This window comes from Rana temporaria, chromosome 6 (assembly GCF_905171775.1).
Source record: "Rana temporaria chromosome 6, aRanTem1.1, whole genome shotgun sequence".
Lineage (NCBI taxonomy): Eukaryota > Metazoa > Chordata > Amphibia > Anura > Ranidae > Rana > Rana temporaria.
In genome coordinates, this window is record NC_053494.1 from 175097047 (window position 1) to 175114429 (window position 17383).

General features: G+C 41.8%; 1 protein-coding gene across 3 annotated transcripts in view; it reads left to right on the forward strand.

Moving 5' to 3' along the window:
* Positions 1-17383, forward strand: part of GRB14 (growth factor receptor bound protein 14) — a 97662-nt gene that overhangs the window by 70819 nt on the left and 9460 nt on the right. For 2 of the 3 annotated variants that reach the window (XM_040357851.1, XM_040357849.1), the window contains exons 8-11: positions 3867-3944; positions 7047-7163; positions 11383-11452; positions 13715-13802. In XM_040357851.1, coding sequence (XP_040213785.1) covers positions 3867-3944; positions 7047-7163; positions 11383-11452; positions 13715-13802 — 353 coding nt within the window. The remainder of the gene's footprint in view (positions 1-3866; positions 3945-7046; positions 7164-11382; positions 11453-13714; positions 13803-17383) is intronic. The other variant, XM_040357850.1, reaches the window with a different exon arrangement.

The following is a 17383-nucleotide window of genomic DNA, read 5'->3' on the forward strand; positions in this document are numbered from 1 at the left end:
CATTACTATTCGAATGTGCGTTTCTTGGCGCCATTCGTATTGTTGTATGTCCTATTACATAATATGAGGAAGGTGTTCTGCAGTACGGACGGATCATTGGTATTTATGCCCGTCTGTCAGTTTTATATTCTGCAGCCCTCTCATTTTCAGCCCTGTTGCTAGGTTCTGATGTTTCCTTTAATCTAATTTTTAGCCAGCATCAAGTATTAGTAACATAAAACTTTTTTAATTTGCAGTTAAACATAGTTTGGGCTAGGATCCCCACTTAAATATGGCGGATCCGCGTCTATGATGCCCGGACGTCAGGGCTGGGCGCATTGACGTTGTAATTGAATAACTAGTGGCGAGTCAGCACACCGCTTGTGCCCCTGGAAGAAGTCATCTCTTTGACGAAACAGCGTAGGGAGGAGCGGCGTGCTGACGTCACCACTGTTCACCAACGACCATCCGGAAGGACGGGCGGATTATCTAAGCCAGCCGGCTTTAAACTATTACACAACGCTACTATATTTTCAATGGACATGTGAGTGCATCTTTTATATGTCAATAAATCGTTTTTACCTTTCAATACTGCTCTATGTTGGCAATTTTGTTTTACTCCCAGGTTCGATCTATGCGGGGAGACCTGTAGGTCGCTGTCAAGTGAGACCATTTGGGGAGGAGTACTTCAGAGAAGCAGCGAGAATCAGCTTGGCTTATGAGCCACATGCGCATATGATCTCAATTATAGAGATCCATGGGAGTCGGTAAGCAGACTTATTATTAGAGGTGGAGGTGCCTTTTCTTCTGCTATCTGACACTGCTTCCTGGATTTTCTTTGACACTCAATTGGTGTATCTGCGATTCATATGGGATATCCACAAGAGTCTCAGCTGTGAATGTCACGATTATCTGGACTATTATATTCACTATTTTTGTTTTGCACTTTTTCTTATATCCATTATGCACATTGATTATACCAATTTTAGAATTATGTCTATGGACTAGCTTATATTTCACAGATTGGTTGGTTATGCAATTTTGTTCACAATTTTTTTTCTACACATGCAGCGCAGCTTACCTTTTAAGTTATTTCATTTGTGTTTATCTGACATATTTTTGCTGCAGCAGCTATTTCACACTTTTTTTTATAATTTTTGATATCATATCACTATTATTAGTCTAGTTAGACCTGCGCAGTATTCCTTTCACATAGGTTAACACATAGGTTTCTGTTGTGAATCCTGGTTAGGACACTATCTGCATCAAGGTCTTCCCGCCTGCGCTATTGCCGAAAGACGGCTACAGTGCAAGCCTTATTTGCCAGGAGGGCGTCCAAAGACGTCCTCCCGAGAATGCTCTGTCAGCACGTCCCTGCAGGCCAAGCGCTCCACGCTCTGTGATCAGCGAGTCCATGAGACTCGGCTGATCATGGATTAGAGTAAGGGGCCGATCCCAGCCCCTTACAATGTGACACTTGATGTAAACAGAAGATCGGTATTCTATATTTTTTAAGAAAAAAAAAGCTTATTGATGACTTCTGTCAGAGGGACATTGGTCCCTCACACAGAGAGCTACGGCTGCCACATCTGTGCCCACCAGTGCCACCTGCCAGTGCCCACCAATTCCACCTATCAGTGCCCACCAGTACCACCTACCAGTGCCCACCAGTGCCATATAGCAGTGCCCACAGTGCCACCTACCTTTGCCCACCAGTGCTACCCATCAATGCACACCAGTACTGCCAATCAATGCCCATCGGTGCCTCATCATCAGTGCCACCGATCAGTGCTGCCTATCAGTGTCACCTACCAGTGCCTATCAGTACCCATCAGTGCCACCCATCAATGCCACCTATCAGTGCCCCTCAGTGCCACCTTTTCAGTGCCCTTTAGTGCTGCCCATCAGTGGCAACCATCAGTGCCCATCAGTGACAACCATCAGTGCCCATCAGTGCCACCTCTGAGTGCCACCTATCAGTGCCCATCAGTGCCACCTCATCAGTGCCGCCTTATCAGTGCCCAGCAGTGCCACCTTATTAGTGCCTATCAGTGCAGCCTATCAGTGCCCATCAGTGCAGCATATCAGTTCAGCCTATCAGTGTCCATCAGTGCAGCCTATCAGTGCCGCCTCATCAGCGTACATCACTGAAGGAGAAAAACGACCTGTTTTCAAAAAATTATAACTATAACTATGTATTTTTTGCAAAATTTGGGGTATTTAAAAAAAAAAAAACAGCAGTGATTAAATAAAAAAGCTTTATTTGTGGGAAAAAATTATAAAAATTTCATCTCGGTGCACCATTGTGTTACCGCGCAATTGTCATTCAAAGTGTGACAGCGCTGAAAGCTGAACATTGGTCTGGGCAGAAAAGGGGTTTACCTGCCCAGTAAGTCAAGTGGTTAAGTTTGCATGTTCTCCCTGTACTTGCCTGGGTTTGCCCCATATACTGTACTCTGGTTTCTCTCACACTCCAAAGACATGCTGATGGGTTAAATGGCCCCTGTCCATATTTGCTCTACTATGTGTATATTTATAAAGGAGATAATGACCTTTAAAGTACTATAAGTACCTTGAGGGTAGGGGCTAATATGAATGTAAAAGTGCTATATAAACTGGTGGCGCTACATAAATAAATACTTGAAGAAATAAAAAACACCAATAAATACAGGTATGCATTTATTGCAGAATAATTAAAGCCTACGTTTACCTAGAACCATAAAAAAAATAAAAAATCAGCACAAGGGAAATTACTTACTTTTAGTGAGCTATGTCTCCTTTCATTGAAATCACCCTCTTCTGATGCCCCTGCCCCTCTCCCTGCCACTGTAAGCTTCCAGTGCAGCTAAGGGGCTGTAGGGAAAGGATAGGGATCATCCTTCCTGGAGACTTCCCCATTTGGGTATGGACCAATCAGGCCGCATTCCACCCCTTAAGACATCTAAGACTTTCTCTGCTACACATTGCTGCTATCTTCTGTGAGTGTTCCTGGTCAGCCGCCTTTCTGACAGGCTTGTTGTGAATTATTGAACTCTGAGATTAATACAATTTCTGTTCTCTGCAAGTGCATTCTGAGTGTTTACTGCTGCTGCACCACGCTACACTTCCCCATACCCTGTAAAATAGCAATGTTTGCCAGGAGTTCAGCTTTAATTGGACAAGTTTTACTTCTGACGTAGAAAACATGCCTGGTCCCAATGCTATAGAGCAAGGGTTTCCAAATGTTTCAAACAAAGGACCAGTTCGTCTTCAGACTTTAGGAGGCCAGATTGTGGCCAGTGGTGGTAAAAAATGCCCCTTGCCCAGCATCAGTGAGAATAAATATGGCTGCGGGGCTGGTGGTCAGCAAGGGGAGTAGTGCCCCATAATTGGTATTAGTGGGAGGAATAGTACACCGTCATTGGTAATAGTGGAACAAATAGTGGCCCAAGGGCCAGATAAAGGCTAGCAAAAGGCCACACCTGGCCCATGGGCCACAGTTTGGAGACCACTGCTATAGAGCATGGCAGATGTCTTGCAGCCTGTTTTTGGGAGACATTTGCCCATCTATGGCCACCCGGTCTTTTTGAATTCATCAGTAAGAAAAAACAAACAAACTGAGGTACGTAGGCATGCCTACGTACCTCCTCTTTCTGTTTATCATCTTACAAATCAGACATGCCTGCTACAAGTCTTATTTAGCATTTCACACATTAGGTGGTAAAATAGATTTCAAGTTGATGCAGTAGATGGAGTGATAAACAATCTCTTGCTATTTTTTTAATGAGTGTGGAACAGAACTAGAAGATTATTCATATATTTAGAATTCTTTGCCTAAAAACATTGTTGTTCGCTGTATAATAAGGAGCAAAACATATTTCTAATGCTACGTCTGTATTTATTTTCAGAATGGAAAACAGATTTATCAAAATTATTTAAGACCACAGCAAAAAATTGATGCAAGCAGTCAGAATCTTGCAGCTACGGTACATATTATTGTTTAAATATAATAATAGATGTAAGACCAATCGGTCTTGGATAGAAACCAACAGGTTGAATTACCCATTGGCCTTTTATATCAGTCTCTGAGATTCTGGTGGTGATATCCTGATCCTCTTCCTCTTCATGGCAACAAGGTGATCATACAGTTTTTGATCACTGTAAACCCTTACAGGCTGGAGAATTAATTGACAAAATAAGACTTGAGATGGCACTCTAGCTTGAAGGTTTAATATTGTAATTGTCAGATATTATTACAGTATAGAACAGGGTAAACAAATAAATACATGTAGAAATATATATATATATACATATATAAACAGTATACAGCGACTCTAAATTAAAATAAACAAGAACATGAGTTTTATTAAAAAAAATAAACATTATATCTTTAACCACTTCATTACTGGGCACTTAAACCCCCTTTGTGCCCAGACCAATTTTCAGCTTTCAGCGCTGACGCATTTTGAATGACAATTGCGCGGTCATACAACACTGTACCCAAATGATATTTTTATCATTTTTTTCCCCACAAATAGAGCTTTCTTTTGGTGGTATTTGATCATCTCTGCGATTTTTTTTTTTTGTGCTATAAACAAAAAAAGAAGGAACATTTTGAAAAAAAAACCACAATATTTTTTACTTTGTGTTATAATAATATCCCAATTTTTTTCCCCTCAGTTCAGGCCGATACGTATTCTTCTACATATTTTTGTTAAAGAAAATCGCAATAAGCGTATATTGATTGGTTTTGCGCAAAAGTTATAGCGCCTACATAATAGGGGATAGATTTATGATTTATTTTTTATTTTTTACTAGTAATGGCGGCGATCTGCGATTTTTTTGTCAGGCCTGCGATATTGCGGCGGACATATCGGACACTTTTGACACAATTTTGGGACCATTCACATTTATACAGCGATCAGTGCTATAAAAATGCACTAATTACTGTATAAATGTGACTGGCAGGGAAGGGGTTAACACTAGGGGGTGAGGAAGGGGTTAAATGTATTCCCTGGGTGTGTTCTAACTGTGCGTGGAGGGGGACTGACTGGGGGAGGTGACACACAGAGCTCCACGTCCCTGCTGACACCGCCGGTCGCAGGTACCTGGCGGACATCGCGGCCGCCAGGCACGCGCATCGGCTTTCCAGCGATGTGCCGGGCACAGTGTTTCCCTGCTGCGCGCCTCCCAGCGGTGCGCGCGGGGAATGTAAATAGCAGGACGTCCAGGGACGTCCACCCGGCACTTGAGAGCCGCGCTGTGGACGTCTTTCGTCTATAGCGCGGCCCTCTAGTGGTTAAAAAGTGTAAATATATTTGCCTAACTTTTATTTTATTGATGGGGATAGGTAGTATGGAGAATGAGAATAAACTGGGCCGCCATTAGGGGGGTACAGGCATTACACTTGTAAGGGGCCCAATGGTCCCCCCCGTTTTTTTTCTCGTCTGACCCCCCTTTAGCAGATCATGGCAAGGGCCCACCCCCTCCCATTTTACGACTGACTTTAGCAACTCACGGCAGGAGAGAGAAGAGAAGAGATGACACTTTTGTTACCACCCCGTGACAGGAGAGAGGAGGATCCCCCCCCTCCATTCTCTGCTTCAGGGGGGCCCTGCCTAAAGCTGTGTAAGGGGCCCCAAAATGTTGGCTGCCCTGAGAATGATACAATGTAAGGTGGTTCAGATGCACAATGAACTTGCATTTTTTTCTTTCAAATTAGGCCCCTTTCACACATGCGGACTGTATGTCCATATTTCATCCATCCGTTTTCGGATGAAATACGGACATGCATGTATCCCTATGGGTTAGCGGGTGTCAGCAGATGAACATCCGCTGACACCCAATCTCGTCGGTCCCCGCTATGGTCCGATTCTGCAGACGGACGAAAATCCTATTTTTCCATCAGTCTGCGGATCGGGTGGTGAACACGGACAGACGGTCCGTGTTCATCCGATCCCTCCATAGAGGAGAGAAGAGATCTGACAGGACAGTCCCTGCACAGTGTGTCATCTGCCGGCTCAGCGGGAATCAACGGAGCGATCCCCGCTGAGCAAGCGCATGAGAAAGGTACGGATCCTCACGGGATCCTAGTGCAACCACATACTGAATAAAAAAAAAAGCCCTCAATCATAAGATCAAAAAAAAAAGAAGTCAGCTTGACTTCCCAAAGAGCTAAAGTATGGTTTCCTAACTGACCCTAATGTCTCTCTATATGCAGATTGTCAGCTTGCCCAATGCTTTTGCTGCATCAGCTTCCGGAAGCTGATTCGCTGCCATGCATAGCTGCACTAGATTTTGCACACTCCAGCTTTAGTAAATCAACCCCTATGAATGCTTTGTCCTCTACCCTCACTTTTATAAGGATGGGGGTAGCTTAACCAAAAGCCCCCTTATTGCTCTTCTAAGGCCTTGTACACGCGGTCGGACAAAACCGATGAGAATGGTCCGACGGATGGTTCACCGCTGAAGTGGCCTGATGGTCTGATGGGCGTACACACCATCAGTTCAAAATCCGATCGGGTCAGAAGGCGGTGATGTAAAACACACGACATGCTGAAAAAAACTAAGTTCAATGCTTCCAAGCATGTGTCGACTTGATTCTGAGCATGCGCGGGTTTTGAACCGATGCTTTTCTGTACTAACCATCGGTTTGGACGGATCGGGCAGCGGTCCATCGGTTCGGTTTTGAAGCATGTTTTAAAAATTTGGACCGAAGGAAAACAGACCGATGGGCTATACACACGGTCGGTTTGGACCGATGAAACTGAACCTCGGTCCATTCTCATCGGTTTTGTCCGACTGTGTGTACGGGGCCTAAGCCTGCTGGTTCGAAGGTTATGTAGTACATTATGGTTTAAAAAAAATCTCCTGAGCAAATCTGCACATAAATTTGCTGGAACCACAAATCATGACTGTGAAGGATTAGCCTCAAACCCATGGAAGTGACGAACCCTAGCCTCATCCCTACTCATGAGATATGTTCATGACATTTGAAACAGTACATGTACTTTGAATCTATCCCTTACTAAATAATATACATATGATATAGTCAATTAAGTTTTGTTTGTATATGTTCTAAATTTTAGAGAAGCATATCGGAAAACTCTCTTGTGGCGATGGATTTTTCTGGTCATAAAAGCAGAGTCATAGAGAATCCCACAGAAGCATTGTCCATTGCACTTCAGGAGGGGCTGTTATGGCGGGTATGTGTGATTTCTGCATTGCCATTTGTATTGAAAAACATGTTTTTTTCATGCATGTATTGTTGTGTATGGAGTGTTAACAAAATGGTCAGTATCTTTTTTCATAAATACGAGTACTGTACCGAAAGTAGTGCAAATGTTGGGCATAACTTTTTTATTAACTTACATAGGCCAGTCAAATTTCACATGTTAGTATAGTTAGGCAGATCATACACAATTCTAATCTCGGCCGGTTCAGCAGGAACTGGCGGAGATCCAAACTGTATATGGGCAGGCTGAATGTACCAAGTTGATCAATCCATCAACTTGGGTACAACCAGCATGCTGGGTTTTACCTGTGATTATCACTAGCGGTCTATAGCCACTAGCAATAATCACTGTCTTCTCCTGGTGGGGACGGCCTCCCCCCACCGGGAGAAGACAATGGCCCGGTAGGAGGGATTCTTGCATCAGCACTGTCTGTGTTGATGGGGGATTTGAGCTCTTGATGAAGGAGGGGTACAGGGTGTCCCACATCCATAGAACGCTACACAATGTTTACAGAGATGACACCATGGACAAAAACAATGCCCTTAAATGCCCTTCATTGGTGACTCTTGCCCTGCACCCCTCCTTCATCAATAACTCAATAACTCAATGTTTTCTGTGTGAAATCCAATGTTTACCATTATTTATCATTTTTATTATTTATACTGTAATTATTTTTATTTATGATATTTAGGTAAGCAGCTGAATTTATAGCCACACCTATGATCCAGCTTCCCTTATCAGGCAGTCCTGACACATTTTTCACCTCAGCTGCAGAAGCTTCACAGTTTAGTCTTGAACTCTGGGCCATTCACATCCCCAGCCTGCTGCTTTTTTTGTTAGATTTATGTTTTTTTTTTTGTGTAGTGCAAGGGTCTCCCTAAATGCATACAAATTGAAAGAGAAATGTCTGCTATCCCATATCCGTTTTTTATTTGCCAATGGATGGAGGGACAACGGACATGTGAAACACCTGTGTGAAAGGACCCTTATACTCAGGCCCCATACACACCATAGAATCTATCCGCAGATAAATCCCATCAAATGGGTTTCTGCGGATAGATCCTATGGTGTGTACACGCCAACGGATATTTATCCGCAGATAAATCTCCCCTGGAATGGATTTCCAGCAGATAAATATTTGTCGACATGCACAGAATATCTATCTGCTGGAATCCATTCCAACGGATGGATCCGCTCGTCTGTACAGACTTACCAGATCCATCCGTCCAAAGGGATTCCCCGCACGCGCCGTAATGAATAGACGCATGCGTGGAATTCCTTATATGACAGCGTCGCGCCCGTCGCCGCGTCATAATAGCGGCGACGGCGCGACACGTCATCGGCAGAGGATTTCAGCGCGGATTTCAATGCGATGGTGTGTACACGCCATCGCATAGAAATCCTCTGAAATCTTAGAGAGGATTTATCCGCGGATACGGTCCGCTGAACCGTATCTGCGGATAAATTCTATCGTGTGTATGGGGCCTCACCCTAAAGTTGGCCATACATGAGTCGAATTTCAAACAAATTTTATTTTCGGAAATTGTAACTAAGAAATTTCATTTGAATTTCACACCATTAGTGTGCTGCAGCAACGGCCAATTTTTGCGCAGCCCATAAATATTGAGTGATCGGGAATGCTGGAAATTTTTGGAAATAGGAACACATTTCTAATCAATGATGGGATAATCGTAAAGAAAAATAATCGAAAAAGAAATGCGCATGAGCTATGGCCTGGAAAGAAATGAAAATAATTTCCTGTAGCAACATGAGGGGGAAATTGAAGGCTTGGTTGGTTGAATTTTGAAATCAATGGTGGCACCATTGGATCACAAATCACACAAAATTTCTGATTTCTGAAAGAAAATATGATTAGAATTCGACCCATGTATGGCCTGCATTCCTTTGAGTGATACAGTGTGGGGAATTTCAGCGACTGATGCCATGGCAAATTCAGCCACCTCTATTTAAAATTAAACAGACAACAAATGTCCCTGCATAGTGTAGTAAAGGATATTTTTTTCAATAAAAGAAGTAAGTAAGTAAAAGAAAAGTAATGCACTAACATACTGTATATGTTAAGAAGAAAAGGCCATAAATGTAGGAAGCAGGAGTAGCTTGCAGTGTCTACCACCTGTGGCCTGCAATAGGAAGTCAACTCTGGCACTGGAACAAGGTGGCATGATCCACTGTCAGATGAGTGTTCTAGACTCCACCCACTTTTAAGTTGTCTATCAAGAATAGAGTCTTTATGCATTGAATGACATCTTGGCTCTACAAGATTTTGTCACTTTTGCTCTAAGGCCTCATTCACACGAGTCCACCAGCTCAGTGGGAGATCGCTTTGTTGATCTCCGCTGAGCCAGCAGATGATAGGTCTGTCTTTGCTCACTGAGCAGGGAGGGGCCTATCAGAGCTCCGCTGATTTCTATAGAGAGATCGGATGAAAATGGACAGCCTGTCCATTTTTATCAGATCTCATCCAATGCAATCCGCCAAGATGGATGGCGAACGTATCACCATATGTCTGATTTTAGCAGATTGGATGGCAGACAGGTGTCAACGGACACATCTCCGCTGACATCCGTCTCCCCATAGGAGTCAATGGATGGCCTCCTTGGATCTGCCTAAAAAACGGACAGGCAGATCCAAATGGGCTTTTCAGATCGTGGGCAGAATCGCAGCAAATCTGCCCAACGATTCAAAACGTTAAGTGGAGAAAAGAAAGCTTATCGCTATTTTTTTTTCACTTTGCAGATGGCATTGGTATTGTTGCATTTTGTTTGCTCTTTTGTTGTAAAGCTCTTATATATTCAGTTTGTATGTCTTGTTTTTTAAGGCAAAACTCGAGGACATAGACAGGGTGGCTAGGGAGCCTTCTGGTTGTGACAGCTTGTAAATGTATGTTCTTATTAGATTCTTATGTGTGTTCCATTTTTTTTTTATAAATAAATAACTGCTTTAATTAGTTTAAAATTTTATTTTCATGAGCTCGGAGTTCAGCTTTAAAGATAAAACACAGCAAAAACATTGTATCTTTGCTCATTATGATATTCAGTTTTCAATCATATTTTCAAAGATGGCATTTAGGCTACAACTGAACAAGCATGAACAAACATACTCTAATGAGATAAGAACTTGAGAGCAAAATACAAAATATCCTGTGGCAAATCTGTACAGATTTAAAGCTTTTTGCTCATATTTGTTAAAAAATATATTTATAAGATTTTTCCTTCATATCAGGGCAACTGATGAGGGAATAGGAAACCCCACAATAATAAGGTAAAATAAAATTAAAAGTCAATAAAAAATAAAAAAGTAAATAGTATGAAGCACACAGGAGCAGCAATCCACCAGTTATAGTACTGGGAGATTTTTAAGTTTTACTTTTAACTCCTGCCTTTACACACACATGAACTTTAATGGCATCCCAGTCTTAGTCCGTAGGGTTCAATATTGAGTTGGCCCACACTTTGCAGCTATAGCAGCTTCAATTCTTCTGGGAAGGCTGTCCACAAGGTTTAGGAGTGTGTCTATGGGACTATTTGACCATGTTTTCAGAAGTGCATTTGTGAGGCTCGCAGTCTCTGCTCCAATTCATCCCAAAGGTGTTCTATCGGGTTGAAGTCATGACTGTGCAGTCCAGTCAAGTTCCTCCACCCCAAACTTACTCATCCATGTCTTTAAGGACCTTGCTTCGTGCACTGGTCCAAATCATTTATTGGGGGGAGGATTATGGTGTGGGGTTGTTTTTTTAGGGGTTGGGCTTGGCCCCTTAATTCCAGTGAAGGGAACTCTAAGTACACACCAAGACCATGGACCTTGTTTGTGCACTGGTGCTCAGTCATGTTGGAACATGAATGGGCCAACCTGTTCCCAGAAAGTTGGGAGCATGAAATTGTCCAAAATGTCTTGGTATGCTGACACCTAAGAGTTCACTTCACTGGAACTAAGGGGCCAAACCCAACCCCTGAAAAACAACCCCACACCATAATCCCCCCCCTACACCAAATGATGGGTCGAGTACACAAAGCAAAGTCCATAAAGACATGGATGAGCACGTTTGGGGTGGAGGAACTTGACTGGCCTGCACAGAGCCCTGACCTCAACCCGATAGAACACCTTATATAGTAAAAAATGTTAGCACTTATCAATTAATTTTATTACAGTAACATTTTTCTTCACACAGAGGAAAAGCAGTGGTAGGATCAATTTACATGGAATCAATACGAGTTCTCAGAATTCTGCAATGAACTTAGGTAAGCATATTAAGTTAAAATCCAGCACTAAAAAGTATTTTTTTACGTTTTAGTTAGCGTGGGGAATGGTAGAACCTATATTACCGTAGTTTTTTACTGTTGACTGTGTCACCCCTGGGTATACTTTCTCTGTTTTTAATTTATTTTTTTGTCACCATGACTTTCCAATGAACATATGGACAGCAATACAAATTTTACATATGGACAGCAATGAAAAGCTTGATAGAGGCAGGACTTTGCTTCCTAATGTCAGTACCTCCAAAAAGAAGAGTGAGCAGTACAGTAATGACATCACAAGATGTTTCATAACACATTACAAATCTTTACCTTTTGGTTTCAGGTGCACGTTAATGCTTAAAGTGTTTAATTTACTTCATTTAGCATGTTCTGCAAAAAGTGGCCTTTTTCCACTATAATGCAACAGTAACATTATAGTGGTAAAAGGCCACTTTTTGCAGACCACACTGTCAGCAATCTTTTAACAGCTTTTATCAATAAATAAATAAATATAAAGGTTATCACTCCTTAAAGTAGAACTACTGTATAGGCAAAACTTTTTTTTTTTTTCATTTTGGATAGTTTGGATAACACTAGTTTCAGGTTGATGATACTGTATATATTTAATAGCACAATTTTTGCCAGAAATAGAAAACTTGCTCACTTACTTAACCACTTAACCCCCGGACCATATTGCTTCCCAAAGACCAGAGCACTTTTTGCGATTCGGCACTGCGTCGCTTTAACTGACAATTGCGCGGTCGTGCGACGTGGCTCCCAAACAAAATTGGCGTCCTTTTTTTCCCCACAAATAGAGCTTTCTTTTAGTGGTATTTGATCACCTCTGCGGTTTTTAGTTTTTGCACTATAAACAAAAATAGAGTGACAATTTTGTAAAAAAAAATAATATTTTTTACATTTTGCTATAGTAAATATTCCCCAAAAATATATAAAAAAAACGTTTTTTTCCCTCAGTTTAGGCCGATACGTATTCTACATATTTTTCATAAAAAATCGCAATAAGCGTTTATTGATTGGTTTGCGCAAAAGTTATAGCGTTTACAAAATAGGGGGTATTTTTATGGCATTTTTATTAATATTTTTTTTTTACTAGTAATGGCGGCGATCATCGATTTTTTTTCGGTACTGCGACATTATGGTGGACACTTCGGACACTTTTGACAAATTTTTGGGACCATTGGCATTTTTATAGCGATCAGTGCTATAAAAATGCATTGGATTACTATAAAAATGCCACTGGCAGCTAAGGGGTTAACACTAAGGGGCGGGGAAGGGGTTAAGTATGTCCCTGGGTGTGTTCTAACTCTAGGGGGGGTGGCCTCACTAGGGGAAATCACTGATCTTCTGTTCATACATTGTATGAACAGAGGATCAGCATTTCCCCCCCCTGACAGGACCGGGAGCTGCTCTGTAACAAGCGATCGCGTGTGCCCGGCGGCGATTGCGCCTGCCGGGCATGCGCACGGGAGTCTGGGGCGAGCGTGTGGCGCGTGTGCGCCCCCGGCGGCGCGTGCCCCTAGTGGCCTGCAAGAGAGCCGATGTTATACTACGGGCTCTCGCTCAGGGGAGCCGACCTGCCGCCGTAAAACGACGGCGGCTGGTCGGCAAGTAGTTAAATTCCAACCTAATTCTACATTTGTTTAATCAATCAAAAAATGGCAGAAATGTATTAATGATATTAATTTTTTATATAATGTGCTTATTTTTCCTGTTATAATCTGGATTATTTCATTAGCATTTTAAAGAAAAAAAAGCTGTATAGGAAAGGACCAACCAGATGTTAGTAAACTGGATTGACATTACCTAAGAGATGCTTTCTGATAAGTTTACGTGGATTAAACAACATAGGCAGCTTAGTTGCCATTTGGGTCACATTAGAAAGGACAGGTATATATGTTTCCTACAGCAACAAATTGACTGCCTTCTTGCCTCCGGGCTCCTCAGCTTTATTGCATTAAAATGTTCTGAATGAGCTCATATCTCAGGTGACTTTTTTTGAAGTGGGGTCTTCTAAACTAACCTTTTTTACATAAAAAAATATACTGGATATAAAAAAAAATTAAATTCTACACTATGTTATTCTGATTTCCTTCCTTTCCCTGCCTTTTGAAGACTTTATATAAGTCTGATTTTGTTTCCTTGTGCGGTAGAATGTTGGATGCTACTACAGTATTGGTCCTTTATTTAGTTCAATTTTGTACATATTTTTTAATGACTGAATTACAAAATTGTTCAAATATTCAGCAATCCACATGTCACAACCCTGGTTCCACCATAAAATATCAAGAGATGAAGCTCAAAAACTGATACGCCACCAAGGACTTGTAAATGGGTAAGTTCAGTCTCATAGCTGATATTAATTAATAATCATAATTAATTCATTAAGTAATATATATATTAGGTATTTACATAAAAAAACAAGAACATTCAGTAAATACCTTATAAAATTGCATTAAAGTCAATTCACTAAAGGAAATACATAATTAAATGCATACGGTTATTAAGTAGTGGTCCAGGCATGAAGTATTTATGGAATGTAAACATATAATAGCCAATTTGGAGTAGTCTGTACCTTTTTGGATCAGTTTCGCAACAGAAACCTAAATATGGAAAAACACAGAATTATTGGGGCTGATTTACTTATAACTAAAGGCAAAACGTTTTGGATGGGGTGGAGAGGGATTAGAACCCCTGACAGTTTTTATTGCTGTCTGTGCCCCCTTATGCCGCGTACACACGATCGGATTTTCCAATGAAAAAAGTCTGATGGACTTGCTTCATCGGAAATTCCGATCGTGTGTGGGCCCCATCGGAATAAAAAAATAGAACATGTTTTAAATTCTTCCGATGGAAAAGAATCTGATGGGAAATTGCGATCGTCTGTGTGGAATTTCTGTCTGAGAAAAATCCATGCTTGCTCAGAATCAAGTCGACGCATGCTCGGAAGCATTGAACTTTATTTTTCTCGGCTCGTCGTAGTGTTTTACGTCACCGCATTTTGGATGGTCGGAATTTAGTCTGAGGCCTCGTACACACGACCGAGTTTCTCGGCAAAAAACAGCAAGAAACTTGCTGGGAGATATTTTTTTGCCGAGGAAACCGGTCGTGTGTACATTTTCGTTGAGGAAACTCGACGAGCCAAAAAGAGAGCATGTTCTCTATTTCCTTGACGGGAATGGAGAAAATTGGCTTGTCGAGTTTCTCGATGGCTTCACAAGGAACTTGACGAGCAAAACGATGTGTTTCGCCCGTCGAGTTTCTCGGTCGTGTGTACGAGGCCTGACAGTGTGTATGCAAGACATCTTGAACGGAATTTCCGATGAAAAAAATCCATTGGATTTTAGACCGTCGTATACATATTTCTACGGTTTAAACCATTTTTCCTCTTTATTAGCAATAAAAACTAGCAGGGGTTTTACACCTTCTCCACTGTATCCATTCTACTAAATATCATGTCATGAGATACTATAAAATTCCAAATAGTTTCATGAGATAAATACCTCACGTCCTAACTCATGCTTTATTTAAGTAGCATTTATTCTGTTTAGGAATAGAAGCTGCATGGAAAACACAGCATCCTTAAAGCGAAACTTTAGTAATTTTTCATCTTTTCATCTATTACATTTTCTGCCCTCATTGTTTTAACTTTGGATAGTAAAACATTTTTTGCCCAGTAAATACCTTATACAGCCCACTTCTTGTTTCTTGTCTGGTAAAAAGCCTAGGCTTATGACTTAATGCACAGCTCACTCTCATGAGAGTTTGACAGGAAGGGAGCGGGGATGAGTCATACGGGGGCCAATGAGAGCTGCAGAGCTGGAGGTGTGCCTCTGTGTGTCTGTTTAAATCCAGAAAGTGAACAGGCAGAAGCTTCAGCTGCCCACAGTTAAAATGGCTGCAGCCAGATTCATTGGAAGGAGATTTGTGCAGCATATTTGGCAAGTACAGAATCACAGTATATATAAAATAATATGCAAAGTGGTTGGAGGGAAGCCCCAGAATGGCAAAGAAGTTTTTATTACAAATTATGTGAGCAGACTGCAGTTCCTCTTTAATAATACATAACAGGCAATTGTATCCTCTCCTAAAGCCTCGTACATACACGACCGAGTTTCTCTGCAAAAACCAGCAAGAAACTTGCTGTTTTTTTTTTCCCGAAGAAACCGGTCGTGTGTACATTTTTCGACGAGGAAACTGTCGAGGAACTCGACGAGCCAAAAAGAGAGCATGTTCTCTTTTTCCTCGATGGGAATGGAGAAAATTGGCTTGTCGAGTTCCTCGACAGCCTGACAAGAAACTCGACGAGGAAAACGATGTGTTTCGCCCGTCGAGTTCCTCGGTCGTGCGTACGAGGCTTAACACTTATTAACTCAGGAGACCCCTTTGTGCGCAGGTGACAAGAAAATAGAAATACATTTCAATTATCAGATCCAATGATCTTGGTGGATAGCAATAGAAGGAGAAAATGTTAAAGTTTATATTTACACACTTGCTTAATGTTTCTCAATTTATTAAAGAACTTTTAAATGTATACTTGTTCTTTAAATTCCTGCCATATTTCCAAAGACATTATTTTTAAGACTTTTATAAGTAGATAATATACTGTAAAGAAAGTTTCTGAGTTAATGTTTTTATTTCTGGATCAGAGACGTTTTGAAGTTCAGCTGTTATGTAGTCTATGCCAGCTGGTGGACTACACAAACTTGACAGCTTGGACCTATAGGGATGAATCAATACTCAAGCCATTGAAGTTTCTTTGAAAGCATAATCACATGCTTCAGCATTATCTCCTTCCACTTCTAACCCAGAGATCTATTTTTAAATCCTATCTGATATTCTGAACGCTTTCTAAATTTTTTACAGTGCTATTCAGACAGTAAATTGTGCAGAAGAGCACATACAAGAACAAAAAAGCATACATACTGATTTGTTAGTTGCAAATAAACATTCAATATTCCCTAAGGATGGGTTCATATGGCTCAATAAAAGTGACTGATGAGACAAGAATTCTATGCAATAATTAGTCAATCAGGGGATAACAGCAATACAATTAATCCTTGTTCACACTGAACAATGCTTTGAAATCGTGCAAGTTCATGCACAGAAGTCGCCTAAAGTAGTGCAGGAACTACCGTATATACTCGAGTATAAGCCGACTTTTTCAGCACACTTTTTGATGCTGAAAAAGCCCCCCTCGGCTATTACTCGAGTATCCCTCTGTCATGCTGCAGTCAGCGGCCGTCCATTGTAACAAAGCCCCACCTCCTCCTAGTTCCGTGATAGAAGGAACACTGAACACTGATACAATGCTGGGACCAGTGTTCAGTGTTCCGACTATCACGGACGAGGAGGAAGAGGGGCTTTGTTACAATGGACAGCCGCTGACTGCAGCATGACACAGCGGGAGATCAAAGGTAAATGAGTGAGGGCACAATGAGGCTGCAGATGGACACAGTAAGGCACAGTGAGGCTGCAAATGGGCACAGTGAGAATGCAAATGGGCACAGTGAAACTGCAAATGGGCACAGTGAGGCTGCAGATGGACACAGTGAGCCACAGTTAGGCTGAAGATGGGCACAGTGAAGCTGGAAAAGGGCACAGTTAGGCTTCAGATGGACACATTGAGCCACAGTGAGGCTAAACATGGGCACAGTGAACCTGCAAATGGGCACAGCGAGGCTGCAGATAGACACAGTGAGGCACAGTGAGTAGGGTTGCCACCTGTCCAGAATTCACCCGGACAGTTTGGGTTTGGGATCTTGTGTCCAGGGCTGTGGCTCCCCAAGTAAGTGAGGTAGTCACACAAAAATCTGTTGCCATTCGGGAGATGCGGGCCGCTGTCTGGGTGCAGGTTTGGCATCACTGAGGGGGAGCCACGATGTCAGCAAGAGCAGTTTGGCCACACCCACTGCT